Source organism: Salvelinus fontinalis, chromosome 23 (assembly GCF_029448725.1).
Source record: "Salvelinus fontinalis isolate EN_2023a chromosome 23, ASM2944872v1, whole genome shotgun sequence".
Lineage (NCBI taxonomy): Eukaryota > Metazoa > Chordata > Actinopteri > Salmoniformes > Salmonidae > Salvelinus > Salvelinus fontinalis.
Window position 1 is genome coordinate 30,595,838 of NC_074687.1, and position 21,727 is coordinate 30,617,564.

At 42.7% G+C, this 21,727-nt stretch overlaps 1 protein-coding gene across 1 annotated transcript in view; it reads left to right on the top strand.

The window, feature by feature from the left end:
* LOC129821108 (protein disulfide-isomerase A5-like) overlaps nt 1-14,300 on the top strand; it is a 55,662-nt gene extending 41,362 nt beyond the window's left edge. Inside the window, exons 15-17 of the mRNA XM_055878410.1 lie at nt 864-934; nt 10,872-11,006; nt 11,177-14,300. Coding sequence (XP_055734385.1) covers nt 864-934; nt 10,872-11,006; nt 11,177-11,248 — 278 coding nt within the window. The 3' untranslated portion in view covers nt 11,249-14,300. The remainder of the gene's footprint in view (nt 1-863; nt 935-10,871; nt 11,007-11,176) is intronic.
* The last annotated feature ends 7,427 nt before the right edge of the window (nt 14,301-21,727 follow it).

A 21,727-nucleotide genomic window follows, 5' to 3' on the forward strand; every position in this document is an offset into this window, starting at 1 on the left:
CTATTCCCTATATAGTGCACTACTTTTGACCAGGGCCCTATGAGCCAAAAGCAGTGCGCTATATAGGGAACAGGGTGCCATTTGGGACATGGGCATTGTGGTCAATGAGGCAGGGCCCATCCTTAGCCCTGATGCTGGTCATCATCATAACAACAATAACATTAAGTGGAGAAATGGGGTGTAACAACAGTATTTTTTTGCACCATTATGTATTATCACAGTCATAGTCATGGTCCATAAATGAGGAAGTGTCACACAATCCAGGCTTTGTTTACAGAGACCGAAACCTGAATATATTTGTATCTTTCAGAAAATGTGTCATTCAACAAACCTTTTTAGTGAGTTGAGATGCTTGATTCACCTTCTTGCTAACCTTATCACTGTGGTGAACTGTGACGTTAGATACGTGGGCAGCGTGTCAGACAGACCAGGTGTACCACACAGGAGGGCTGTAAATGTGCCTGTCCCCGTCTGTACAGTGACTAGAGGATGGGTGGCGCACACATGCATACCTTTGTGTGGTGGGGTTCAGGGAGCCAGCCGGTGGCTGGGACAGATATGGATGGCCCAAGGAAAGCGGCAGGGAGGTTTCATTTATGACTCCAATAAAGGGATTTATAACTCCCTATAAAATACAAGTGAGCCATCACTAATGTGGGGTAATTCTGAAAGGGAAAGGTTGGCCTGGGAGGGTGTGTGTTTCTGAGTATGTGAGGGAGCATAATGATCACTCTCATAGGTTTTGTGTTTGAATTACAATAAATCCTGTATAATTGTCTTTGTGGTATTAATGGTAGTTAGTTGGGGTGAGCCAAGGGTCAGTCTATTCTGTATTATCCCTGAGTGTCTCTGCTCCCTAACAGGGTGTCCCCACTGTAAGAATGCTGTCCCTCATTTCACCACGGCAGCAGATCTCTTCAAAGAGGACCGCAAGGTGAGCCTCCCTCCAACCCTCTCCTGAAATGCACACATTGTCTATTTTCTCTTTTTCTTTATTCCTCTTCTGTCTCAATGTACCGTTGACCTTCATAAGCATTACTACTCTTAGATGCACTCTCTGGCTTGGACTCAAGTCACAGATACTGTTCTCCCTCTCTACCTCCAGCCTCAGTTAAACTCTGACTCCTTCATCCTCTCAATCCATCTGACAGCCTCCCTCTAAGTCTAATACATTCTGATTCCCTGACTCAGTCAACTCAGTCACTGTTTCCAGTTGTTAGCAAGACCCTTCCTAACTGACTGACCTCTGTACACACACGTGCGCACACACACACTGTAACGTGTACTCTCTGAACAACAGGGCAGCGTGCTTGGCTGTACTCACAGTAAGTATTAATCATCATAACACTAACTGACCACAAAAACAAAGAGGTTAAATGGCGCATAATGGTTGCGTCACTCAATCTGACAAAGATCTTTGGTATTTGGCTTGTGTCTTTCATTATTCACATTGTGGAAATAAATCTGTTAACAGAGGTTTACTAAATCACTGATTGTGTAATAGCTCTTTATTCTGGACTTAGGTGTTGATATTGGTTCTTGTTCAGAATAAGATCTGCACCCTCAGCCCAGAATGTGAATCTTTCTGCTGTGGATACGCGTAGCATTAAATGCACGCCTAGGCCCAAGAATTTGTCTTTATTCTAGACTCACATGAATCACCATCTACTAGCTCTGTTTTTTGCCTAGATCCCAGTCACGGGGTGGGGCTGAAACAAGTCACTCTGTGTGTACTTTGTCACAGACTCTCAATAACGAGCCAAGAGCAGAGCGGTGTCTAACGCTGCTTGGCTGAAGGATCTCTTATGTGTCAACTCGGCGTAAACACCGAGGACAGACCGATGTCTGCAGGCGGGGTGTGGTGTAGTAACCTCCATTACTGCCACAAGAGTTTGAGGCTGTGTATCCAGGGAGGGTTGGTTGGTTGGTTGCTTGGTGTTGTGGTTGGATGAGGAGGAAGGCGCTCCAATGCAACATATCCACAGGGGTACCTTCTCTTAACCTCTCCAGCTACCCCTCATGCACTTTCTCATCCCATCACAGCACTGCTGCAAAGCGGTGTATTTTACAGTGAATGCTGCAGAAGCAAACTCCTTCGTGGGCCACTCTTTCCACTGTGCGTTGGCTGGTGCGTCACTGCTGGCGGTTTAAGCCGGTTTAAAAACATCCTATACATCTTTGTCTAAACAGTAATCTGAGCTGCGTGTGATTTAACAAGTCACAGGAAGCATGCGCTCCTTTTGTTGCCTTTCTTGTAGCCAGGTTTGGGCGGATTACTTGGCGAAGGTACTAGCCTAATTAAAAAAAAAAAAAAAAAAACATGCCCATGTTCAATAGCCTAGAAAAGATAAAGAAACCTAAAGTCATTTTAACCTGTCTAGGACTGGGGTTCCGCTAGCGCCAAATAAAAATCAACATCTCATAAATTAAGTTTCTCAAACATACAAGTATTAGGCACCATTTTAAAGATAAAATTCTCGTAATCCAGCCATAGTGTCTGATTTTTCAAAAATGCTTTACAGCGAAAGCTCCACAAACAACTATGTTAGGTCACCACCAAGTCACAGAAACCCAGCCATTTTTTTCCCACCAAAGAGGAGTCACAAAGCACAAATAGAGAATTTAATCACTAACCTTTGATCTTCATCAGATGACACTCATAGGACTTCATGTTACACAATACATGTGTGTTTTGTTTGGTAAAGTTCATATTTATATCCAATAATCTTAAATTACATTGGCGTGTTAGATTCAGTAGTTCTAAAACATGCAGTGATATTGCAGAGAGCCACATGAATTCACAAAAATACTCATAATAAATGTTGATGAATACAGCTATTATACATGAAGCTTTAGATACACTTCTCGTTAATGCAACCGCTGTGTCAGATTTCTAAAAAACTTTACGGAAAAAGCATAACCCGAGAACGGCGCTCAGAGCCCAAACCAGCCAGAGAAATATACGCCATGTTGGGTAGTCAACATTATTCATATATAAATATTCACTTACATTTGATCTTCATCAGAATGCACTCCCAGGAATCGCAGTTTGACAAATGCCTGTTTTGTTCGATTATGTCCAATAGCTTTTGTTGGGGCGTTTGATAAACAATCCAAAAGCGCGATCTGGTCCATTCGGACAATGTTCAAAGTTATATTACAGGTTGAAGAAACTTGTCAATCTTTATTGAACTTCTATGATAAAGACATCCTAATGTTCCAACCGGAGAATTCCATTGTCTGTAGAAATGCACTGGAACGAGAGCAACCTCAAGTGAAAGCGCGTAACTGAGAACGAGGATGTAGGCAGACCCCCTTACTCAAACATCTCCCATCTGGCCCCCTTCACATGAGAAGCCTGAAACCACGTTCTAAAGATGGTTGACATCTAGTGGAAGCCTTAGGAAGTGAAAAATAACCCATATCCCACTGTGTATTCGATGGGGGTGAGTTCAAAAACTACAAACCTCAGATTTCCCACTTCCTGTTTGGATTTTCTCAGGTTTTTGCCTGCCATATGAGTTGTTATACTCACAGACATCATTCAAACAGTTTTAGAAACTTCAGTGTTTTCTATCCAATAATAATATGCATATATTAGCATCTGGGACTGAGTAGGAGACAGTTCACTCTGGGCACGCTATTCATCCAAAAGTGAAAATGCTGCCCCCTATCCCAAACAAGTTAACCTGGTAGTAATGCATTTTCGAGAATCAAATTATCATTGATTAAACTCGTATTTCCTTGGAAAGTAGACTCAAACAGCATTCATTGGATAGGAATTGCCTTTGGCAAGGCACTGCAGCTTTTTCTGGCCGATCCCCTCAAACTTGTCAGCAGCCCAATGAATCTCCATCGATTGGAGGAGTATTAGTCTACTAGTGATTCTTACCGATATTTAAGGTCCAGTTGCTTTTTTTCTATGAATAGAACACTGAATATGCCTGATCTGCACAGGTAGGAAACGCTATCTCTTCAAAGAGACACAACTGCGAACTTCAAGGAGTTGGTCTGATGGGGATCCATAATGTCATCGGCCTCCCCCTTTGCTTGAGGAGCAATAGAGAACAAAAGAGGAAAGCCCCCCCCACTTGTGCCATGTAATGACTTACCTGGACCACCTATTGAGATGTGCCTTTTTTAAGTAAATTCAGTGTTAAATGAGGTTAAAAGGAGACTGGAGTGACACTTGTAAATTCTACCCAATCATCTTAGTACTTTAAGAGCCCACATCGACACCTGATGGGCCATCAGCGGGACAATTAGTCAATATCCCAAAATTGATGTTGGTCTTCGGCTATTGTCTGCTTGATAAAGCAGCGTCTAGATTTAACAGAAGATGAGGCTGTTTCGAACGGGATCCATCCATCTGTTATCTGCCCCCTAAAATTGTTTTCCTTTTTATTCAATTGAGATTAATGATAGATGCCTGGAGGTTTTTATTCTAGGCGTATAGATATCGTGCTTGGCTGCCAAATCTATCTATGTCCACATAATATTTAAATTGAGGAAGTGTGATCATAATGGCTGCCACCTTATTGGTGGGCAGGTATGGCTGCCACCTTATTGGCTCTTAACCAAACATGCTATTTTGTTAGGTGTTTTTTTTCACGTTCATTACTTGTTTTGTACATAATGTTGCTGCTACCGTCTCTTTATGACCGAAAAGAGCTTCTGCACATCTGAACTGTGATTACTCGCCTCAAATTGGATGAAGAGTTTTTCTTCAATGAGTCGGACAGGAGGGATACTACCGACACCCGACCAGGCTCAGGTCCCTGTCAATCGCTTGAGAAGGAAACTGAGATTTTGCAGAAAAAGATCAGGGTGCCTTGTGAGGATCAGGCGATGAGTGGCTAATTTGAATTTGCCTTCTGCCCTGCTAGCTAACGTTCAATCGCTGGAAAATAAATGGGGCGAACTGAAGGCACATATCTTACCAACGGGACATAAGATAATACAATTAATGTTTCACCGAGTTGTGGCTGAACGATGATATTAAGAACATACAGCTGGCGGGTTATACACTCTATCGGCAGGATAGAACCGCAGCTTCTGGTACGACACGGGGCGGGGGCCTATGCATATATGTAAACAGCTGGTGCACGATATCTAAGACTCTACCTCAGGCGAGCGAAACCTCGAATCTCATGATAAACTGTAGACCACACTATCTACCTAGAGTTTACATCTATTTTTCGTAGCTGTCTAAATACCAGCACAGACCGATGCTGGCACTAAAACCGCACTCAATGAGCTCTATACTGCCATAATCAAACAGGAAAACACTCATCCAGAGGCGGTGCTCCTAGTGTCCGGGGACTTTAATGCAGGTAAACTTGAATTCATTTTACCAAATTTCTATCAGCATGTTAAATGTGCAACCAGAGGGAAAAAAACTCTGGACCATCATTACTCCACACACCGAGACACATACAAAGCTCTCCATTTGGCAAATCTGACCATAATTATATTCTCCTGCTTACAAGCAAAAATTAAAGCAGGAAGCACCAGTGACTCGGTCAATAAAAAGTGGTCAGATTAAGCAGATGCTAAGCTACAGGACTGTTAGCACACTGGAATATGTTCCGACATTCTTCCGATGGCATTGAGGAATACACCACATCAGTCATTGGCTTCAATAAGTGCATCGATGACGTAGTCACCAGTGACTGTACGTACATACCCCAACCAAAAACCATGGATTACAGGCAACATCTGCACTGAGCTAAAGGCTAGAGCTGCCGCTTTCAAGGTGCGGGACTCTAACCCGGAAGCTTATAAGAAATCCCGCTACGCCCTCATACGACGCATCAATACAGGACTAGGATCGAATCGTACGACACCGGCTCCGATGCTCGTCGGATGTGGCAGGGCTTGCAAACCATTACAGATTACAAAGGGAAGCACAACCGAGAGCTACCCGGTGACACGAGCCTACCAGACGAGCTAAACTACTTATTCGCTCACTTCGAGGCAAGTAACACTAAAACATGCATGAGAGGATCAGCTGTTCCGGATGACTGATCACGCTCTCCGCAGCCGATGTAAGACCGTTAAACAGGTCAACATTCACAAGGCAGGGTCTGACGGATTACCATGACGTGTACTCTGCGCATGCACTGACCAACTGGCAAGTGTCTTCGCTGACATTTTCAACCTATCCCTGTCTGAGTCTATAATACCACCATGTTTTAAGCAGACCCCCATAGTCCCTGTGCCCAAGAACACGAAGGTAACCTGCCTAAATGACTACAGAGCCGTATCATTCAGGTCTGTAGCCATGAAATGCTTTGAAAGGCTGGTCATGGCTCACATCACCATTATCCCAGAAACCCTAGACTCACTCCAATTTGCATACCACACCAACAGATCCACGGATGATGCAATCTCTATTGCATTCCACACTGCCCTTTCACACCTGGACAAAAGGAACACCTATGTGAGAATGCTATTCATTGACTACAGCTCAGTGTTCAACACTGTAGTGCCCTCAAAGCTCATCGCTAAGTACCTCAGGACTAAACACCTCTTTCTAAAACTGGATCCTGGACTTCCTGACGGGCCGCCCCCAGGTGGTAAAGGTAGGTAACAACACAACCTCCACGCTGATCCTCAACACGGGGGGGGCGTGCTCAGTCCCCCTCCTGTATTCCCTGTTCACTCATGACTGCATGACTCCAACACCAAGTTTTCTGATGATACAACAGTGTATGTGTACAGTAAGCCTGATCACCGACAACGATGAGACAGCCAATGGGGAGGATGTCAGAAACCTAACCATGTGGTGCAAGGACAACCTCTCCCTCAATGTTAACACGACAAAGGAGATTGTGGACTACAGGAAAAGGAGGACCGAGCACGCACCATTCTCATCGACGGGGCTGTAGTGGAACAGGTTGAGCTTCAAGTTCCTTGCCATCCACATCAAGCACGTGACAAAGATTTGATAATCATTATTTTAGCGATCCACGGTAGACATCACTCAATGAAAAGGCCCCCCATCCCTCTGACGTGAGCTGCTAAACAGCACACTTGAGATGCGTTTTTGGATGATAAAGTAGTGAATTTGTGTAGTTTCTCCTATTCTTCTCTGCAGATCCTCTCAAGCTCTGTCAGGTTGGATGGGGAGCATCGCACAGCTATTTTCAGGTCTCTCCAGAGATGTTCAAGTCCGGGCTCTGGCTGGGCCACTCAAGGACATTCAGAGACTAGTCCCGAAGCCACTCCTGTGTTGTCTAGGCTTTGTGCTTAGGGTCGTTGTCCTGTTGGATGGTGAACCTTCGCTCTGGAGCAGTTTTTCATCAAGGGTTTCTCTGTACTTTGCTTCATTCATCTACCTCTATTCTGACTCGTTTCCCAGTCAGTGCCACTGAAAAGCATCCTCACACCACGGTGCTGCCACCAACATGCTTTCTCGTAGGGATGGTGCCAGGCACCACCTTTAGGTGCCTTTTGGCAAACTCTAAGTCGGCTGTCATGTGACTTTCTGAGGATTGGCTTCCGTCTGGCCACTCTATCATAAAGGCTTGATTGGTGGAGTGCTGCGGAGATGGGAGAACCTTCCAGAAGGACAACCATCTCCACAGTCACTGACAAAGCTCCAGAGATCATCGGGTTCTTGTTCAACTCCCTGACCATGGCCCTTCTCCCCCAATTGCTCAGTTTGGCCAGGCGGCCAGCTCTAGGAAGAGTCTTGGTGGTTCTAAACTTCTTCCATTTAAGAATGATTAAGGCCACTGTGTTCTTGGGGACCTTCAATGCTGCAGTCATTTTGTTACACTTCCCCAGCTCTGTGCCTCGACACAATCCTGTCTCGGCGCTCTACGGAAAATTCCTTCCAAATCATGTCCAATCAATTGAATTTACCACAGGTGGACTCCACTCAATTTGTAGAAACATCTCAAGGATGATCAATGGAAACATTCATCATACTTTTTGCAAAAACTGTACTGTACTACCTATTGCAAGTCAAAATGATTGCAACATGTCAAATTAGTTTAGCTTCAGTGAGGCGTCCATCGTTTACATGTTCAACATATTGGTCCTCAGGAGACAGATGGTGATTACTTAATGGTGACAAGCTCAATGTGCTGCGTTGTCTTTGAGATGCTGTCCGTGTCCCAAAATGGCACCACTATTCCCTGTGTAGTGCACCAATTTTGACCATAAGTAGTGGACTACATGGGGAATAGGGTGCCATTTGGGACACGGGGCTGTCATTTGATCTATCAAAAAAGACAAGTGTAGCAGAGGGGATGCGCTATGTATCAGAGATGGTATTTACGACTTTGTCCTGTTTCTTTCTGGCTGCGACAGCCAAGATGCATCTTGTCGTTTTTAAATAGGAGTGATTGCTTTATGGTCTAGCTTGATAGGAATGTGTCAGTAATTTTTTCTTAAAGGGTAAGTTCAGTTTTGTACATCTTAATGTTAGATGATTTCTCACCCTGAAAGTAGTCTATGGGCCGGCCATAAACTGTAGGCGACAGCTTTTTTTTTTTTTAAGAAGCTAATGTTCGTGTGGCGAAATCATGCTTTCTGGTGTAGTAGCCTATTTTGAATTATTTTATTTCTGTATAGACCGGAGTAGGCTAATTAGGCTTTATCATTTTGGAAATGAAATTAAATGCACTTTAGGGAAAGCTTAGCTTCCCCTAACCTTATTGACAAGCGTATGCTCTCATGCATGCGCAAGCTTTTTTACTCACACATTCTTACACACACACGCACGGTCTCTACTCTAATAGCCGACAGCTGCTCGCTCTGTGCCCTTTTTGCTCTCCCTTTTGGTAATGGCTCTGGGTTTTATAAAATAGCACAAATTGCTTTTCTGCTGCTTCCCGCGCTCAGATCCAACCGATTGTCCTGGACCCAATATTTATGCATATTGGGTCCAAGGCTGCCCTGTGTCATTTCGGAATGGGAGCTGTAACGCCATCACCATTTCTCTTCAGATTATTCAAATTCAGTGCTGATTACCAGATAGGGCTGGACAGTATATTGTATTTTACTATATACCGCTATTGATGCACAAACTGGTTTGGGTTTTTAATTTACCTTTAATGGTATTTGAATGTTTGCTTTGTTAAATGTGATATGCCGCGTGTAACATCAATTTTTATAGTTTACTCCGCTACTTGAGCCGTCTCTCTCCATGCCATTTTCCACACAGACCTAGCCCCACCCCCTGTCACTTAAGGAGCGCATTAGTTGTTGCTCAATCACGAGACACTTGCGTTTAGTCTGCATGGTCAATGCAGCACTTAGAATGTATACGTTGCCACTGTAGGGTCACACACTACTCATAAAGCAAATGTAAAAACATTGCATTCTGTCATACCGTCCAAAATTTGAAAAAGTGTTATTTTGACTATTGCCCAGCCCTAGTATCAGGCCATTGGTGAGGGTCGTTAGCAAATTTGCTAGGCTACCCGTCAGCGGCAATTTTTTGTTGTGCAGTTTTGGATGGGATTACCGTGACAGAGAATTTGGCTGCGGTCGTGACTGCCGGTGTGGCGGTAATACGTCACTGCAACAGCCCTAGTCCAGACTGAGGGGAAATCCACACACAATGTTGGTCAGCCAGATCTGAATACAATCTGACCACAACAGGACTTTAGTACGTTTTAGACCTGACTTTTCAAAGCAATCTTCGTATTCTGATATCAGAAGTCGCATGTAAATGTAGACCCAGCCAGAGGGAGAAACTAGCCAAACTGAATCGCGCTAGTTAGATTATCTATGGCAGCAACAAGTTTTTCTATCATACCATCTGGTAGTGCTGGATTTGACTGCATCAAGTCGTTGTACAGTAGCCCGCTAAATTATGTGTGAAACGTGTCTAGGCTACCGGTGCATCTTTTTTTATAGGGTGCACTAATAAACTGACAACTGTTTTAATGACAGTTAGAATGTAATGGTCTATCTTTGTCACAGATCATTTTAGACAAAGCCTGTAACATATGCCGGGAAGCAGGTGCAGAAGTAATAATTTCACCTAAAAACAAAAATGCACACAGGAGGAACTCAAAATCCCAAAACACTTCACGGCCATCGAAAAAAAAAAAATAACATGTTAAATTAAGTGCTTAATAAAATAGAGTAAGTAGTATTATATAACACACACAGGACTCACATTTAATTTGTGACATGTGACAAATAAAATTTGATTTGAGAAGGTGAGTTTAACAATGAACCAATACAGATGAACAAAAATGAAGGGTTCTGAACGTGAGAGAGAACAATGACTAATACTACTGAGAACTAAAGAAAGGGAGTGAAATCCAGGTGTGCGTAATGTGGGTTGCCAGGACCGGTGGTTAGTAGACCGGTGACGTCGAACGCTGGAGGAAGCAGAACTGCGTGACAAAGCCTTAAAAAAAATGTGGGCTTTCTCTTAAATTAATACACTCCCAAGATATTTGAATAACTGTGCTGTGATATCAGAGGAAAAACTGTTTGCAGTAACTTATTTGTTTTAGTTCCAAACAGACATGACAGTTTCACCACTAAGGATTCCAGCTTTAAACAGCCACTGCAAACTTACACCACAACTAGCTCAAATCAATTGGTGGGATAGGGGCAACTGAGCAGGTGAGGTTCATCGAACAGAGAACCTGGCAGGCTCAGTTTGGGAATGTGGAGGGAATCAATGTGGATGCAGAACAGCTCAGTCAGTGCCAAAGTAGCCTTGTTGAAAGCATATACTTTAAATGTCCACTTGTCGTGCACATAGTATTCTGCAACATGCACACATTTGGTTCTTATGTAGCTGACTATTTTGGAAGTTAGTTGTGATTGCTGTTACATATTGCTTTCTGTGTATGACCATATGTTGAAGCTAAGCGTCTACCTGCTGTATACCCCAGATAGCCTATGCTGCCGTGGACTGCGCTAAAGGACAGAACCAGGAGCTGTGCAAGCAGGAGAGTGTGGAAGGCTACCCTACCTTCAACTACTACAACTATGGCAAGTTTGCAGAAAAATACAACGGAGACCGAGGGGTAAGTGACACTGATCTTTAGTATTAGTGCCCTATTAAAAGAGTAAATGTTCATTTATGCACTGTATCCTTGTTACCGTTGACGGTAATCTTTCACTTATGTACTGTATTTACACTTAACCTATACAAAGTGATTACATATTTACCACAGGCCTCTCTTCATCTCCCTAGGCGGCAGGGTTTATAGGTTTCATGCGCAGCCTGCGGGGGCGGGACCAGGGCAAGAGGAAAGAGGAGCTTTAAGGCAGGGTGTGGAGAAGGACGAGCCTGTCGTTGCACTGTGACCGTGGCCTCTTAGCACTGACATCACGTGATGTCGTCATGATGTGAAATCACGGGGCGGAGCCTTGAGAACCTCAGCGTTTCAGGGGAGATGCTATATGAACACGCCGGGTACCCAAATTGATGACATGTTGCGCAGCTGGCAGACGAATGGATTCTGTTCAGTCAGTCGTCCTGATAAGCCCTTCCCAGCTAGCTCGTTCATGCTGGAAACAGCAGCATGGCGCTAGTTCATTTTTTTTAACAGAAAGTGATGTTTAATTCGATGGGCGAGGGAGAAAACTTGTAGTATTGGTCACCATCTGGATGTTACCATGACATGCCTATTAGCTAACGTAATGACAAGCCTGTGTGAATGACCAGTGCAACGATGTGTGGAGGTGCTTCCCACTGAGCAGCAGTTGCTTCACCGGCAGCTGGATCATATACTGTATCAGCTAATGTAGACAATTTGTTCCATCCCACTTGAGTAGGATAGCAGCCTACATGAGAAATAACTTGTAATATTGGTAGTAGAGACTGGATCCAAAATAATTTAGTTCTGAACAGAACTATTATTTATTTCATTCCACTGTTCCGACCAGTAAAAAAGTTCTGAACCGGTTCGAACCCCAAAAAAGTAGAGGTTTATGGGGAGGGCTCACTAGTACGACTGACTGGACTGACTGAACTGAATCCATTCGTCCACACTCAACTCGCTTTGCACCACATACATTTTGGGCACCAGGCGTGTCCATATAGCATCTCCCAGAACACAGCAATTTTTTTATCGATCGTGTTTGTAATGCCAGTGGCCACTTTTTTTATTTTCTTTTTTTATATATATATATTTTGCTGGAATGATAAAAAAAAAAAACGAACAGGAACATTTGGCCCAAATACTGTGACTGCATTTGTGGAAAGCTACACCTTACTGCAGAGTTTCCCAGACTCAGTCCTTGGAACTCCAAGGTGTGCACGTTTGTTTTTTGCCCTAGCACTACACAGCTGATTCAAATAATCAACCACTCATCAAGCTTTGATAATTTGAATCAGCTGAAAAACTAAACGTGCACACTTTGGGGTCCCAAGGACCAAGTTTGGGAAACGCTGCCTTACTGTATCTATGCAATACCAGACTCTCCTTTCCCACTCCTGAGAATCTGTGTGCTAGCTGAGCTGTGGTTGTTGCATGTGCCACCTACAGCCAGCTACAAGGATCACTACACTACTGTCCTATCCACCTCGGTTTGTTGCCCTGAAGAGGAATGCGATCTTAATCTAAGCATACAACTGTTTGTTCCAATATTACAGTATCAATATTTTTGTACAGACCTGTCTGTCATGTTAGGTCTTGGTTTGTTTCAGGAGAACAATGATCTATTAGCTGAAAACTGTGGCCTTAAATATGTGTGCGGAAGTTAATCACTCATCTCTGAGTCAGACAGATAGTTGTGAATGATTCTATGCGCTTAAACATAGCAAAGCTCTTGTAGTGGTGCTTTGAGGCCTGGTGCTTCCATTCCTCCATGTTTCCAAGTCAACCATGGGACAAATAAATCAAATAAGAAGGGGAACATAAAATGCCAAAAATAAATTAGAATTATTATGTTACTCTACATTAATTTCCAAACAATGATTTCCAGAAGCCTCCTGTTGTAGTGATATGCCTAGTATTATCTCTATACAATAGTTCTGCATTACTCTAGTGTATTCCATTAAAAACAAAGGCTTTGGAAAAGATATGGGCCAAATATGGTCTCCTATTGAACATGACTTTTTCCTCCGTCCTTAAAATGTTTACAGGATCAAGACACTGTCCCAGTCCATCCCTTCCACCTTTGTCTGGGTAGCAGTCAGAACCATTCAACTCAATATCAGAAGGCATATTGGATTATGATTAGACTCTAGAACCCTCTAATTCAAATCTGGACCTCAGCCAGACCTGGGACAGCAGGTGGGGGCAATTAATTCAGGTAGAAAAGAAAACCAGCAGAAGCCGGACCTCGTAGGATAAAATTTGAATATCCCTGCTCTAGAAGATCCAGGATCTCAGTTCCATGATCCAAGAGCAGATTGCTTCTGTGTATGACTGTCTCTGTACCCTGGTCTGGGAAACTTTATCCCTTATGTCCCAGCACATCCAACTGGATGACTTCAGATTTCACAATAGCGCAGAGATAAGTGAGAAAGTCGACGGGCCCCCTTAACACTTGGCACTAGCATCAATACTGGAGCCATTACCATTACCGTCGTGGCAACTTTAATGCTGTATGTTTTCAACTCCCCTGCTTAAGCCGCTATAAATATTTAAAGGCCTATCTGTAGCTGAACTTGTTTTTTTATTATTCAGGAGTTTGGTTCCTTTCATTATTGAATAAGGTTCTCAGGGATAGCGAAAACACAGTGAACTAGCTTGTTTGTATTGCAGTTGGAGGGTTTTGAGCTCTAGTCACCACATTTAAAAGTGTTTACATTTGTCTTGTATGAAAAATGAAATGTATAGATTAAAATGGTCCGGTTTACATTTCCTGTGCCAAATCATGGCAGGAAGTATTAAATAAAACATGTTCCATATGTGGGTTAATGAACTGACTAATACATTGTTTGGTATTCTAAATGGGCTACTTCCAAATTAGGTCAGTCTGGAATGGACTGCTGACTGACATAGAACAATATCTCCATTCAATGTTACATTACATTTCTGCAACATGCAAAACTAACTGCATCACAATGTTGGAATAATGCTTTACTGCTGTTTTAGATGTTCCGTTATCTTTCTGTTAATCAATCTCCTTTCACTATTTTGTTTCTTCAGTACATGGCCTCAGTAGCAAATGGTTGGAGACTTTACATACATTTATCATAAAGACAACTTTTGTCTTATCCCAAAGCACTTCGTATTGTGTATAAACTGTCACACCTATGCCAAGAAGTCATTGTTGCAATTTGTTGATTTTCTGTGCCCAGCCATATGTACAGTTTTGCACCTTTGAATGAGGACTTTGCAAAAAATAAACTCACATTTCCAAGACATGTTCTCGATGGCCTTTCTCATTATCAATTATTTATATTCTTGTTAATCTCCTTTAATTTTCACTAATGCAATAGCGACGTATTTGTTAACTTATAGATTATTTGAAACGGAGGCATTAAACTGAGTGAAGAATACCATGTAGCATAAAATCAGAGCCAAAGTTAGTGAGGGCTTGGGATTTTGTATGTTCAACCTTTGTCCTGTAAGATCCTACATACCGATTTGCAGCTGAGCTCTTTTTAGTTACTTACAAACTCAGCCAGAGCATGGGTGTCCAGTGGGCAAAAAGAAACGTCCTCTCACTGTCAACTGTTTATTTTCAGCAAAATAACATGTAAATATTTGTATGCACATAAGATTCAACAACTGAACCACAAACTGAACAAGATGCACAGATGTGACGAACAGAAATTGAGTAATGTGTCACTGAACAAAGGGGGGGTCAAAAGTAACAGTGAATATCTGGTGTGGCCACCAGCTGCATTAAGTAATGCAGTGCAGCTCCTCATGGACAGTTCTTGCTGTGAGATGTTACCCCTCTCTTCCACCAAGGCACCTGCAAGTTCCTGGACATTTCTGGGGGGGAAATGGCCCTAGCCCTCACCCTCTGATCCAACAGGTCCCAGACGTGCTCAATGGGATTGAGATCCGGGCTCTTCGCTGACCGTGGCAGAACACTGACATTCCCGTCTTGCAGGAAATCACGCACAGAATGAGCAGTATGGCTGGTGCCATTGTCATGCTGGAGGGTCATGTCAGGATGAGCCTGCCTGAAGGGTACCACATGAGGGAGGATGTCTTGCCTGTAACGCGCAGCGTTGAGGTTGCCTGCAATGACATCAAGCTCAGTCCGATGATGCTGTGACACACCGCCCCAGACAAGGACGGACCCTCCACCTCAAACCCTCCACCTCCAGAGTACAGGCCTCGGTGTAACGCTCATTCCTTCAACGATAAACACAAATCTGACCATCACCCCTGGTGAGACCAAACCGCGACTCGTCAGTGAAGAGCACTTTTTACCAGTCCTGTTTGGTCCAGCAACAGTGGGTTTGTGCCCATAGGTGAAGTTGTTGCCTCTCTCAGCCTATTGCGAACAGTTTGAGCACTGATGGAGGGATTGTGCATTCCTGGTGTGACTAGGGCAGTTGCCATCCTGTACCTGTCCCGCAGGTGTGATGTTCGGATGTACCGATCCTGTGCAGGTGTTGTTAGATGTGGTCTGCCACTGCGAGGACGATCAGCTGTCCGTCCTGTCTCCCTGTCTTAGGTGTCTCACGTAAGTACGGACATTGCAATTTATTGCCCTGGCCACATCTGCAGTACTCATGCCGCCTCGCAGCATGCCTAAGGCATGTTCACGTAGATGAGCAGGGACCCTTGGCATCTTTCTTTGAAGAACACCAAGAGTCAGTAGAAAGGCCTCTTTAGTGTCCTAAGTTTTCATAACTGTGACCTTAATTGCTTACCGTCTGTAAGCTGATAATGTCTTAACGACCGTTCCACAGGTGCATGTTCATTAATTGTTTATGGTTCATTGAACAAGCATGGGAAACAGTGTTTAAACTCTTTACAATGAAAATCTGTGAAATTATTTGTATTTTTACGAATTCTTTGAAAGACAGGCTCCTGAAAAAGGGACGTTTTCTTTTTTGTTGAGTTTACACATAACAATATAAGACTGTCACCACCATACAATAAGTAGAAATATAATAAATAGTTTGAGCTCCAGAGCTCAGCGACTTGATTGACATAACCGGTAAAAGCTTAGCCTGGGTCCCAGATCTGTATGTTTCCCAAACAACGTTTGGCATTACAATTCCACAAGAAGTTGGCAAGACTGCACAAACAGATCTGGGACCCAGACAAGTGAAAGCTGTTTTTAACCCACACATTTGGACCTCTGTCTGGGGTCTGGCCTAGTTCTCCATCATCCAGGATTAAAGACAAATAGACCTGTAGCAGTGCTCAGCAGAACTGACACCCAGGAGTTTATTGTGAGAGATGACTGGAGGAGAATGGCCATGTGTCGTTAATAAAAGCCTCCCTCTCATCAGACCATAAGGTGTCACCATTAGAGTTCTTATGTCAAACTTGACTACAAGACTTGGAAACTGGACTAACTGAGTCTAAAAACCTAGACTCAGTTTTAACTTTAGCTTATTTAAGACTATGCATGGCTACTTGGATAAAATACTGCTTGTTAGATGCATACAATGTACGACTGTAGTAGCCAGTCCAGCTGATTAATGCCTGAGAGAGCAGGACTAGATACTCCACTCAATCATAATTTCACTTGGGAGGATTCTGGAGGGAGCGGACCATTTTCTCCTGGCTGGTCACAATCCTTTGTGTTGAAAGGAGGGTTGCAAAAGGTACAAGGAAATGGAACTAGAGGATAAGCGATAAGACAGTGTTAATGCAACCCAAGGACTGTCTGGAATGATATTAGGTCTCCTTAACAAAAACAGATTTCCTTCCAGGTAATTGGGTTCTGTCTGAGCTGCACTGCGAACAAATGGGTCCCATCTTCTTGTCCTCCAACTGTTCTCTATGCATATTTTTCATCTTCCCAGACCTGTGCTTTTCATGCAAAGTGTTTACTGCTGTCTTGGATGTTTTGTTTTCTTTCCAGCATTCTCTCACGACAGTTACACAAGCAGATACATTTTACTCAGAATAAAGACACAATACTCAAAATTAAACCGTACGGTCTAAGGTCAATTGCTTCCAGTATTCAGTAGCTACACTATACAGTGCCTTCGGAAAGTATTCAGACCCATTTAATTTATTCCAGCCTGAATTCAAAATGGATTAGATAGATTTATTTCTCACCCATCTACACACAATACCCTATAATGACAAAGTGAAAACACGTTTTTAGAAATGTTTGCAAATGTATTGAAAATGAAAAACACATCTAATTTACATAAGTATTCAGACCTCTGGGTCAATACATGTTAGAATCACCTTTGGCAGCGATTACAGCTGTCAGTCTTTCTGGGTAAGTCTCTAAGAGCTGTGCACACCTGGATTGTACAATATTTGAACATTCTTTTTAAAATTCTTCAAGCTCTGTCAAGTTGGTTGTTAATCATTGCTAGATAATGATTTTCAGGTCTTGCCATAGATTTTCAAGCTGATTTAAGTCAACTTTAACTAGGCCACTCGGCAATGTCATCTTGGTAAGCAACTGTAGTGTATATTTGGCCTTGTGTTTTAGGTTATTGTCGTGCTGAAAGGTGAATTTGTCTGCAAAGCAGACTGAACCAGGTTTTCCTCTAGGATTTTGACTGTTTAGCTCTATTCCATTTCTTTTTATCAACAACAAAAAACTCCCTAGTCCTTGCCGCTGACAAGCATACCCGTAACATGATGCAACAACCACCATGCTTGAGTGGTACTCAATGTTTTGAGTTGGATTTGCCCCAAACATAACGCTTTGTATTCAGGACAAAGTTAATTTCATTGCCACATTTTTTGTAGTTTTACTTAAATGCCTAATTGCAAACAGGATGCATATTTTAGAGTTTTATTCTGTACAGGCTTCCCTTTCATACTGTCATTTAGGTTAGTTTTGTGCAGTAACTACAATGTTGTTGATCCATCCTCAGATTTCTCCTGTCACATCCATTAAACTATGTAACTGTTTTAAAGTCACCATAGGGCTCATGATGAAATCCCTGAGCAATTTCTTTGTAGTGACTAGGTGTATTGATACACCATACAATGACTTCACCATGCTCAAAGGGATATTCAATGCCTGCTTTTATTTATATTTTTTACATTAGGTGCCCTTTGCGAGGTGTTGGAAAACCTCCCCAGTTTTTGAAATTCATTGCTCGGCTGAGGGACCTTACAATTATCTGTATGTGTGGGGTACAGAGATGAGGTAGTCATTAAAAAATCATGTTAAACACTATTATTGCACACAGTGAGATCATGCAACGTATTATGTGACTTGTTAAGCACTTTATTTGCTCCTAAACTTTAGGCTTGCCATAACAAAGGGCTTGAATACTTGTAGAAAAGGGGAGTGCTGCTAAGGTACACAATAGTAGTTCTTGGTAGACAGATGGTGTTCTTTGGTAAAAGGGTTGAATACTAATAGAAAAGGGGAGTGCTGCTAAGGTACACAATAGTAGTTCTTGGTAGACAGATGGTGTTCTTTGGTAAAAGGGTTGAATACTTGTAGAAAAGGGGAGTGCTGCTAAGGTACACAATAGTAGTTCTTGGTAGACAGATGGTGTTCTTTGGTAAAAGGGTTGAATACTTGTAGAAAAGGGGAGTGCTGCTAAGGTACACAATAGTAGTTCTTGGTAGACAGATGGTGTTCTTTGGTAAAAGGGTTGAATACTAATAGAAAAGGGGAGTGCTGCTAAGGTACACAATAGTAGTTCTTGGTAGACAGATGGTGTTCTTTGGTAAAAGGGTTGAATACTTGTAGAAAAGGGGAGTGCTGCTAAGGTACACAATAGTAGTTCTTGGTAGACAGATGGTGTTCTTTGGTAAAAGGGTTGAATACTTGTAGAAAAGGGGAGTGCTGCTAAGGTACACAATAGTAGTTCTTGGTAGACAGATGGTGTTCTTTGGTAAAAGGGTTGAATACTTGTAGAAAAGGGGAGTGCTGCTAAGGTACACAATAGTAGATCTGGTCATCAAAAAGAAAGGAGGACCAAGGCACTCTTCATAGAATTAATTAAAATGTCTTTATTTGTATGGCATGTTGAATGGAAACAAAGTTTAAAAATGTATTGACATTTCAGCTTTTCATTACACTTTGAAATTATGGGCTATTGTGTGTAAGCCATTGACAAAAAATCTCAATTTAATCTAGTTTCAATTCAGACGAACACAAAAAAATGTGGACAAAGTCAAGGGGTGTGAATGCTTTCTGAATGCACTGTACATCATAACACTGAACTGTTATGTCCAGACTTTAAATGATTGACATCGCTGTTAGTATCAGGCAGGAAGACCCCACAACCCACTGGGCACACATTGGTTGAATCAACGTTGTTTCCACGTCATGTTGAATTAATGTCTGTGCTCAGTGGGTCAGTCCTTTTGTGCTGGCAAAATACTCTATATACCATCCTGTTAACTATTGCTTGGATCTTTTTCCCTTTCATTTAATATTTTTGCATCTCTGGAATATTAGACATTGATCCTAAACAAAAAGGTCTCTGCCTTTGCGGCTATGCCTGCATGAGGTTTGGAAAATTAATTGCCTGGAAGACTATTCAATACACAGAGACGTGTGGACAAATTGGTCTGAATAATAGAAGTCAAATAAATAAATACACCCTGGAATATCTGCCCTATCTGGCAAAATAAAGATTTTATCCTGAGTCTTTCTCTCAACGCAGTAATCAAAATGATTTACACCCTCAGCTGAAAGATCCATACTCTCATTTTGTTCGGAGTGCTATAGAGCTGCCAGTCAACGGCCACTATAACTGCTTCCCTCTTTGTTTGCTGATAGAAATTGGAAAATTATAGTTTTGCGTGCCCATCTCAGAGTTTCATTATGTCAGAACTGAGTGTTCATACTTTATTGCTCCAGTCTACACTATCAATGGGAAAAGCTGAATGAAAAAGTGTATTACTATCAATGGGAGAAGCTGAGTGGGAGTAACTGAAGTGAGTCGAGGTGGATTGAAATGGCTTTCAAATCCAGTCACCATGTTGAATGGGTCGAAATGTATCCCAAATTGATCAGTGTTTCTAGTTGAATCGACCGTTGGCTGTCTTTACAGGAATAAGAGGTTTTCAGATATCGAGCCCAGGGGGTTGCAGCTTGCCTAGATCCAGTACATTGATTGATTTACAGCCAAATTCCCATCATTATAATGTTAAACTTACTTAGTCTTCATAGACATTCATTTATCTCTCTACCCTCATCTGGTGAAAAACTCGGCTCCAAAAATCAATTAAGAGACCATGCCTAACTGTGAAAGGACAACTGACGTTGACTCCAGACATGTTGAACTGTTGCACCCTCTATAGCTACCATGGTTATTATTTGAACCTGCTTTCCATCTATGAACATTTCAACGTCTTCAAAAATGATCTGACCTTAATGGCTGCATGTACTCCTAAATCTCTACCCAGTGCAGTCTTTACTCTTTGGGGTTTTAGGCTGAGTATCTGTAAAGTACTCTGTGCCAACTGCTGATGTATAAAGTGCTTTATAAAATACATTTGATTGATGTTCTCAACAAGGTTAAGATAAATGCTTTTAAAAGTTTACAGCCAACCGCAAGTGAATCAGCTTTACATAAACAAGCGATATATATAGAGAGAGAGACCACATCTCTCCGTGCCTTTGTCCCTCCCCATTTATTTAGTCCGTGTGAATGACAGCATCGCCTTGCTCTCACCTGACAGTCTTTCACCGCAAAACATTCCCCTGGACCACTGGCCATTCATCAAGTTGTCAGTGCAGCAGACATCCATCATCGTCACCATGTAGCTACAGTACCCACAGCCTGGCCTGCTGGAACCGAGAGGGAGGGAAGAGAAGGATTCTGGGAGGTCCCTCCATGCTGAAATGGCCACATGAGGATCAGTGCACTCTGGGGATATAGGGTGGGTTTATTTAAAGTGAGGGTGTGATGAGAAACTGGCTTCAAATGTGATTCTTCTCTTTTTCTGTTACTCAGTTGGTAGAACATGGTGCTTGCAACTTGCTAAGGTACCGCTAGTCAAGTAAAACACACTGTACTAGCGACCTTAACCAAATACCTAGCGACCTCATCAAGAGGTTTGCACCTCGTGACATAACGGTTAAGGTGTTGGCTTGACAGTCGCTGGACCTGGACTTGAGTCCCGGGTCGGTGGTACCAGGCTTCCCCTCAAATTCGCCACATTGGTGCCGTGAGTCCGTCAGAGGGACATGTACAAATAAGGGGCTTGGTTTATAAAAGCATGTTGACGTGCTCTCCAGAAGGAAGGGGTTAATGTAGCGATGTTAACCAAGCGACCTCTTTATCAGGTTCAGGCCTCTTGGCATGACAGTTAAGTTGTTAACTTGACAGTCGTTGGACCTGGGTTTGAGAACAATGATGTATATAAACACCAGATTGCTGATGCTATGTATTGGCCAATGAGAGCCTTTGAAGCCCCCGGTAGGCCCTATTGGTACTCCTCAGAAGAAGCACCATAGTAGGGGGTCCCAGACTCGGTCCTGGGGTCTCCTAGGGGTACACATTTAGGTTTTTTTCCATAGCACTACAGGCGCGTTGGTTATTTAGCAAAAAAAACGATGCATGAGTAACTATGGGGCAAAACAGACAGGGTTGGCTTAGACGGTTAACATGTAAACTATATTTTGTCTCCAACTGTTTATTGAAAACATAGAATGAATGCATTAGTAATCTAGTTGACACCAGTCAAGCTGTGTGCTTCATTTGGGTACCGGG